Genomic DNA, 9179 nt, shown 5'->3' on the forward strand with positions numbered 1-9179 from the left:
TAGAGATTCTTTGAAGAATCAAAATAAACTTATTTTTGTAGGAGTATGAAGACGTCAGCAGCTGTAGCTAAACAACGCACTAATAAGACGCTGTTGTGTTGTTGTCCCAGGCAATGAGAAGGAAGAGAGTCTGGAGAGGCTGCAGACTATCCCCAGGAAAGATATAAAAAGTCCGTAAACCATAGTATCACCATACCTCCACGGCCATCACTGAACATGCAGTCAGGCTCCATGTCTCTTCTGGGCTGTTCTGGGGATTACAGTGGCACATCCTACAGAACTCACTGTTACATCCCAGTGACTCCTTCCGTTGCTCTTTGCTCTAGCGATGTAAGCCCTACCTTTGGGCTCTGCTTACCCAGTAGCTACCAAGGAAATCTCTGGCTCCTGGGTAACTGCCAAGGAAACTATGGTGAAGCACCAAGCTGCGGATCTCCTAGCTGTGAGCTCAAGACCTGCACCACAAGTTGCGACCCATCAAACTCCTGTGTGCCCTGCTACTCACCAACAGTGGGCCAAGTCTGCAGTGCTTGTGAAACTACCAACATTGGACCCAATCCCAGCTGCAGCCCACGTACTCAGACCAAGGGGTATGTATCTTACTGCTACACACCCAGCCAAAATCCAACTAAAGCCTGTCAGACCTTTAGCAATGGTTTCAAATGCTTTGGGCAACTTAATTGCTTGTCCAATAGTTTCCGACCCCTAAACCACTGTAGACTGGGTAGTTTGGGGTATAGAGACTACCAAAATCTTGCCTTCATACCCAGTAGCTTCTCACCATCATGTCATATTGCCAGAAGCTGCCAATTCCAAGACTATTTAGTGAGAAATTGCCAATATCCACGTTATGGACCTACGAGCTGCCAACCGCTGAGATATTTTTCTAGAAACTTCCAGTCTCTGAGCTGCATTCCAAGTACCTTTCCTCCTCTGAGGTATTTATGCAGTGGTTGTAGACCTCTGAATTGCTATTGAGCAATTTATTGCATTTATAGCTACTGGAAATTGTCCCAGGGCAGATTCTACAAAGTAGTCATCTTCTCTAATATTCGGCTCAATTACTTCATGTGTCTTAAGAATCTTGTTATATTAACCTCAAATACAACTCCAGGACTTATTAACCACAACCATGATCATTTGCTAGTTTCTTTTCTTTTTTTTCTTTGTCGCTCTGTTAACGTCCTTTGTGTTGAGGGCTTATCCTGAAGATAGTATTGTTTCTGCAATTCACCACAATGGATACACTGAAGAGATCCCACATCAAATACAACCATCACCAGCTTTCTGATGTTGGCTGTCGCTGTGCCTTGTCTGCCACTGGGAGTATCCCCTACCTTCTTGATGAAGAAAAGCCTTTTTGGTTTGACTGATGATTCCAGCACATTCTTTCAGAATGTTTTGCTTTTTATCCATAGTCTTGTGGACTGCTTAACCAGCATCTTCCCAATGAGTTAAGGGATAACATTACCTTAAATATGCTCTGTTCAGCTATTGCAGCCATCCCCTACTGACTATGAGGATATGCAAGCAGCAGTGTTCAACTACAGCTTAAAATCAGAAGACCTGCAAATCTTCTCTTCCAAAGAAGCGCCAAAGCCCTCAATCGGCTGGCCTTTGGCTTTTGTTCCCAATGCCTAGGGGAGAGCCTTGGGAGTAGCAGCTGCACAAGAAATATTTGTTAAAAGAATGACAAACTACTCTTATAGACACTTCATGATTAGTGACGATCTATGTTTGTGATTCTGCTATAACCCTCTCTTGTCGAACTATTGCTTTCTGACTCTAGAAAAGGTTCTTGTTCATAGTTAATAAACAAATTTTTACTGGGAAATAATGTTTTGCATTATGCTTTATTTCATATTCACTAAAGTTTTATCAATGTTCTGGGCAATATGCATAGCTCTGTAGAAGCACTACTTTCCTGTCATTTAGCTTAATAGCCTAATCAAAAATATAAAGAAGATAGAATATGAATTCCTAGGAGTTTCATTTGTTTTGTTTTGTTCTATTTTTAACACATTGAGTGGCATTTCCCTTAGAGTGTCTGTGATTGACATGTCTATAGAAAACCGGGAGAAAACATAAATCAATTTAGTACAAATTATATAAAGTAATAAATGTAGATATATTTCCCTGCACAATATGTGTATTTATTGGTTTTGTAGATAAAGTCTGGGCTTTGGAATAGATTTACTATTGAACCCTGAGAGAAATGATTTAACCTCTAAAAAGTTCTCCAAAAAGTGAAAATAAAATCATCCATCTCAGTGGTAAAAAGTAACATCTATCCTAAGAATTATGTAAATAAATAGCAAATCATGTTTAAAGTCAAATAAAATGGCCTGTGGAGGTGGGTGTTAACCAGAGATTGGGTGACTGGAAGAAGGTCATCAATATCAGGAGTCTAAAATAAAAACTCTTTTGTATACTTGAAGTATACAAAAGGGGCTACCATTTTACTTACTCAGTAGGGCTACTATGTGTAAGAAAGACTTATAGAAGAAATATGAATGCATCACTTCTGCTTGAGCATGTCTGTGGACAATCAAGTCGCTCCTTTGTGAGTTCATTCTATTTTCAGAGAATACTATTTGTTGAAAATTTCTTCTTTATATTGACACAAATCAAATTGTTCTTAGCAACCATCCATTGACCATGTAGGACCAGTTTAATTCCTTTAACACTGAACAGGTGTTCAAGTATTTGAAAATAATTACTGTGTGTCCCAGCTGAGTATTCAGCTGTCCAAACTAAACATACAGTCTTTCTCTTTACAAACTTTAATAGAAAACCTATTCTTTGACGCATTGGATGATTCTTCGGGGATATCAAGATTTATAGATCCTGTTCTCAAGAACTGTTGAGGATTAATATACTGAAACAAACATAATACTGCCTCAACCATTTTGAATACAATATGAAATAAATCAGAGGGAAGACTCTAACAGGAGAATTAGAGAGTACTTGGTGGAAGAAATGGCATTGATATCTGAATGTGAATTGACTGGGGTATGGATATGCAGTGAGGGAGAAGAAGGGTGGGGGTGATAGATACATTTAAAAAGAGATATAGATTATTTTCACCCAAGGGAAGGAGACATAAACTCAGCAGTGGGGGAAAAAATGGGAGAAAATATAAGACATTTGTTTAAATAAGCAAACAAATAGTTATAAAATAAAAGATTTATAAATGTGGCTACATCAAGATCAAAATCTCCTGATAACAGAAGACATTACAAAGAAATTAAAAATAAAGCAAAAGTGTGTATGCAGGATGAGAGGGAGCATGAGGACTTTCTGTACTTTCCACTAAATTTTCTGTAGACCTTAAGTCTAGCAAATAGTCCTAGTGGAAAATCAGCACATCTGCATCTACTATATGTCAATTATAACCAAATAATAATAATAAAAAAAAACCCAGGCAAAAAAAAAAAAATGTCAAAAAAGCATGATTGAGACAAAATAGGTATAACATGCACCATAAAATTACTGTTTAGAATATTTAAGAACTACAAATAAAGAAAGAAAAACCCAAGTGACTTAAAAAGAAATAAAGAATATGAGCAATTAGGAGCACTTGGGTGGCTCAGTCAGTTAAGCGTCTGCCTTCAGCTCAGGTCATGATCTCAGGGTCCTGGGATTGAGTCCCATGGCAAGCTCTCTGCTCAGCAGGGAGTCTGCTTCTCCCTCTCCCACTGCCCTCACCCCACGCTTGTGCTCTTTCTCTCTCTCTCAAATAAATGAATAAAATCTTTTTAAAACTATGAGCAATTACTCATAAAAGAAGTACAAGTCGTCAATAGACACATCGAAAAATGTTCCACCAAGTAGTAATTAGTAATTATAAATGCAAGATGTTATTTTTCATCATCCATTTGGCAAACATTTTAGTTATTTATGTCAACTTAACAAAATATTCTTATAAACTGAAGGTGGTAGTAGAATTTTATAGAGCTGCTATGTGAATATTTAAAACGCGCACATTGTATGACCAGATACTTCCACTTCTTAATGTCTCCCCTACAGAAACATTCTTTTCAGTCTTACAATATTTATTTCAGCACTGCCTGGATACTGAAAAATTAGAAACAATGGAAAAGTCCATCAAACGGAGACTACGAAATAAAATGTAATGTAGTTATACTAAAAATATTTTATGAGAATTAAAAACAGTGGATCCATATTATATATAAACATATAGATCCAGGGGCGCCTGGGTGGCTCAGATGGTTGAGCGTCTGCCTTCAGCTCAGGTCATGATCCCAGCGTCCTGGGATCGAGTCCCGCATCGGGCTCCCTGCTCCTTGGGAGCCTGCTTCTCCCTCTGCCTCTCTCTCTCTCTCTGTCTCTCATGAATAAATAAATAAAATCTTTAAAAAAAAATATATAGATCCATATGAATTGTATGATGAAAGATATATTACAAAATAAAAAAATAAGATTATAAAATATGATAAAGTGTTACATTTTATATAATCTCACACATATCAATGAACATTTCTCAAAATTATTTATCATCTATCCATCTGTTTATCTATCTGAATAGAATAAAAAACTCTAGAAAAACAACCTGGGATGCCTGGGTGGCTCAGCCAGTTAAGCGTCTGCCTTTGGCTCGGGTCATGATCTCAGGGTCCTGGGATCGAGCCCCACATCGGGCTCCCTGCTCAGTGGGGAGCCTGCTTCTCCCTCTCCCTCTGCCTGCCACTCCCCCTGCTTGTGCTCTCTCTCTCTCTCAAATAAATAAAATCTTAAAAAAAAAAAAAAAAGAAAAACACAATCTAAGTTATGTTAGCTCTGGGGGAGTTTTAGAAATGTTGGTTGGTGATTCCCAAAGTGATTTTTAGACTTAAGAGTCCTGCTTTGATTCCCTAAGTAATTAAAAAATAATTGGTCCCACTCTATGACTTTGTAGAGTATATAATCAACAACCTCTTCTATGCTACTGTTAATAAAGATATTATTGAATAGCAAAGAGAAGTAGGCATCAGTCCTCTATAGCACATTACCTTCTAGAAAACCATAGAATGTAAAGATTCATATATGTCTATTCGATTTCACTTAGGTATAAAATATGCCTATTAATTAACACACTATGTCCATAGTTCCAATGGCAGCTAATTTGTAGAATCCAATTGAGGTCTTTTTTAAATTTGCACTTAAAAATAGACAAATTATTTCTTTTCTCATACATTTCACTGCACAGCTGACCACTACTTTCTGCTTCCCAAATAAAAGACCATCTATTTTTTGTTAAAAAAAACCCTACTTATAGATTTAAAATATTACTTTCTACAGTTATAAAAATTTTACAAATCCAAATATAAACATTCAAGTCTTTTTTATGCTTATCTCTCTTTCATACACAGCAGAGAAAGGAATACAATGAATTTGCATGTACATCTACTATTCTAAATGCTATGAATCAAACAAAACTCTACCCTGGAATTTATTTAATGCTCAGTTGACTTAATGGATGATTAAAATCTCTGGTTTAATATATATACTTTAAAGTGTTTGTTGAGATGACTAACAATTTGCTTTGTAACAAAGTTTTAAAGAGTTGATAAAGCTACTGCGCTGGGCATGCTATCAAAGGCCTAAATATAATTGTATAATTCTGCTGTTTGCTTCTGTCTGCTATCTTGAAACTGTATTATTAGCCAATATCTTTTTGATTCCTTCTTTTATCTACCATATTTTCTAATGCATAAGAAATAAATCTGTATCATTTCTAAGCCCAGTGTAAACATCAATAGATTTTTAAACTTTTGTTCCATTGAGTTTCTCAATTGCATCTTTTTCTTTGAGTTCTGCATGAAATGCCTATTAGTGCTCTCAACATACAGTGGGTGTGATACACACAATTTGTTTAAAAAAAAATGGATCTCATCCACCAGGAGGCCCTTGATGAATTAGCAGTCTCACCTGACAGTTCAGTTAACCATATTGTCACTCCCAGTATCATAGAGAATATCTCAAAGCCATGTAACTCTATATTTATTCATAACCACCAACACTGTGCTAGTCATACTAAAATTTCCCCCTATACTAGCACCTGATGGAATTATAGTTTCTGGATTCACTTCAGAAGTGAATCAGAAGTGAAATGAATCCTTGATCAGATGTGCGTACCTGTTGTCTCAGAGCTAATAAAATTATTTCTTCTACTGTTCACTATGCTTACTGTGCTTGCTCTTTTTGCCTGTTATTTTAATGTGACTGACAGGTGGGATCAGTAAATCACCAAGCTATGTATCTATAGTCAGGGCACTGACAGATGGTCAGAGAACGGAATCTCAGCTCCCACCATTGTTTTCTGTGCCTTACAGTCTGGACTCCTGAAAATTCTAGATTATTCTATTTTGACTGCTCTCCTTCCAAGATCTTAATACTTAAAGGAAATATTATTCAAAAATACAAAATAATTCTTTTAATTTTTAAAAAAGTATATTACCTCTAAGTTTACATTTAGATTCTGATCTAAAAGAATGAAGTTGAAATTTCCTTAAAGAATAAAAATTCTAAAATTGGAATTATTTTTTTTCAAGAAATAAAGAACAAAGATTTTAAGTCCAGAATCCTTTTTTTCAAGAAACAATTACGACAAAGATAATTATTATTGTCATTATCATTATTTTTTACTGTGAATCACTTCTCACCTAGAGTGCGGGCACTGAAAATGGTGTATTAAAAATCATACTACCTCAGGATTTGTTCTTTCTTATCAATATGTATCTACTCATAGTCATCTCTAGTAAGTAATAGGCTTTTTTGAGCTCTTTTCTCCAGGATTGGGGAATACATCGGATTTCTGATTTGCACTACACAAACTAGGTGCCATATGAATCTTGAGTCACTTTGAGGACCTTTTTTTTTTTTTTTTTTTTGCCAACACACTCAAAGATACATACTAAGTGCTTCTTTGATCATGTATTTATTGTGTGTGACATCATGACTCACATATCATGAATATATCATAGTGATTAGCAGAGGAGCTAGGGTTTTAATCCTGAATCTGCCACCTATAGGTTGTACAACTTAGGCTGTCTCTTAACCCTCTGGGCCTTTATGAAGTAAGGGTCTTTCTGACAATTAAGTGAAATAGTTCATAAAACACCTTGACTCAGTGCCTGGGAATAGTGTTCAACAAGTGGCAGGCATTTTTATTACGTAAACAAGCAAAGAGACCCTCAATCTTATCAAACAGCAGGTGTTTTTCTGCAGATGATGTGATCGAAAGACAGAATCCAAAGTTCTAGAGCTAGTTACTTAGCTGGGAAGCTAGAACCAGAATCTAGGTTCCTTTTGTACTAGTCGAGCATATTAGCCGGGCAGTCTTTTCCTCACTAGTTCCTATGAGGAATTAATTTTCCTTAAATGCCTTTCTGACTACTCTTTAAATCCTTTCTCACTAGGCCTCTGGGGAGGTGCAATACCTTTAAGATTGATAAACATGGCAAGAATACTGAGCACATGCCTTTCAGCCTTGACCTCCTCTTCTTGGGAATTCTTCCCTCCTGCTTTCTCTACTGTGGGAACCTTCTCCCAGACTCATGCTGTCCTGATGTAAATACATTCTAGGGTTCAATGTCAGCAGTGTCATTTGTTTTAACAGACCTAATTCTACAACTTGGCCTCTGTCAATAATAAAGGTGATAAATATGTGTGTTCTCCGTCTACAATTTATTTCAATTTTTAAGTGTTCACAGCCCACTTACTAACAAGGATTAGTTCTCAGAACCTCAATAGTGTTTTCTAAAATAAGTGACACAGCTTATCACTTAAGAGAAGATTATCAGTCACACAGACTCTAAAAAAGAGAAGATTATCGGGCGCCTGGGTGGCTCAGCCGGTTAAGCGTCTGTCTTCGGCTCAGGTCATGATCCCAGGGTCCTGGGATCGAGCCCCGCATCAGGCTCCCTGCTCCGCAGGAAGCCTGCTTCTCCCTTTCCCACTCCCCCTGCTCGTGTTCCCTCTCTCGCTGTGTCTCTCCGTCAAATAAATAAATAAAATCTTAAAAAAAAAAAAAGAAGATTATCTATACCCCAAGAAATGACTCATCAATGAAGATACGAACTATAGAATACAATGAGTATGCAATTATTTTGAACAGAGCTCATGGGGTAAAGTAAATCAGATGACAGTGCTGCGTTCCATTACTGCTTTTTTTTTTTTTTTTTTCCCATTGTGGTTATCATACTTAAGAATTGAATTGAACTTGAAATTGGAAAATATTTATTTGATAGAATACACACATGGCTTGTATTTTTTTAGCCGAATGCTATGGGTAGAAGCATAAGTGACAGAACAGGAAATATATAAGAAAAGTATAAATCTTTCAGAACCAATAAAATTGTTATAAAACACCCAACATTGTCACTCCAAGATCAGATTGAGCCATTTACACTTCATTTGATGCCTTGAAGTGAGGAAACTACAGGAAAGATGCCAAGAACAAGTCTCCGGTGTATGTAACCTCTTACTCTGGGTTAGGACATTGTTCTGAGGGACTGAATCATGTGAATTTACAATCCATAACACAGGGCAGGATAGTACATGGGAATGAGTCAAATGGGGTAATACCTAAAGAAGAAAAATATTTAAAAATTGGATTTCAAACAGAGTAAAACATTTGGAGAACTGTATAGAACTTAGAACTTATGTTAAAGAGAAGGGAAGGGAAGAGGATTGTTTAATTATTTTCCAGAAAACTTCCTCCCTGCACTTATATAATTATTAACCTGGGCATCCCACTAAGCTAGAGAGGCCTTCAAACTTGTGCTGATCAATCCCATCTTGACCTGGGTTTCCTTGCCTTGGTGATTACAACTGACCCCCCCAGGATTCCATCTGCTGCAAGCTTATTAACATGGGTCGCAAATAAATTTGAATTCCTGTTAAAGCCACTGGATTCTTTTTTTTTATTTATTTTTTATTTTTTTTAAAGATTTTATTTATTCATTTGAGACACAGAAATACAGAGAGAGAGAGAGAGAGCATGAGCAGTGGGAGAGGCAGAGGGAGAGGGAGAAGCAGACTCCCGGCTGAGCCAGGAGCCCGATGTGGGGCTCAATCCCAGGACCCTGGGATCATGACCTGAGCTGAAGGCAGATGCTTAACCATCTGAGCCACCCAGGCGCCCCAAAGCCAGTGGATTCTTTGACAATTATCCT

The 9179-nt window shown here is 37.1% G+C and overlaps 1 protein-coding gene across 1 annotated transcript; it reads left to right on the top strand.

Moving 5' to 3' along the window:
- The first annotated feature begins 216 nt into the window (after nucleotides 1–216).
- LOC123834467 (keratin-associated protein 24-1) lies at nucleotides 217–978 on the top strand. Its single transcript, XM_045863606.1, has one exon. It carries the CDS (start codon nucleotides 217–219, stop codon nucleotides 976–978), a length of 762 nt encoding a protein of 253 aa, XP_045719562.1.
- The last annotated feature ends 8201 nt before the right edge of the window (nucleotides 979–9179 follow it).

The sequence above is a fragment of the Mirounga angustirostris genome, unplaced genomic scaffold, assembly GCF_029215605.1.
Source record: "Mirounga angustirostris isolate CCGP_5_RB_7025 unplaced genomic scaffold, mMirAng1.0.hap1 SCAF_1, whole genome shotgun sequence".
Lineage (NCBI taxonomy): Eukaryota > Metazoa > Chordata > Mammalia > Carnivora > Phocidae > Mirounga > Mirounga angustirostris.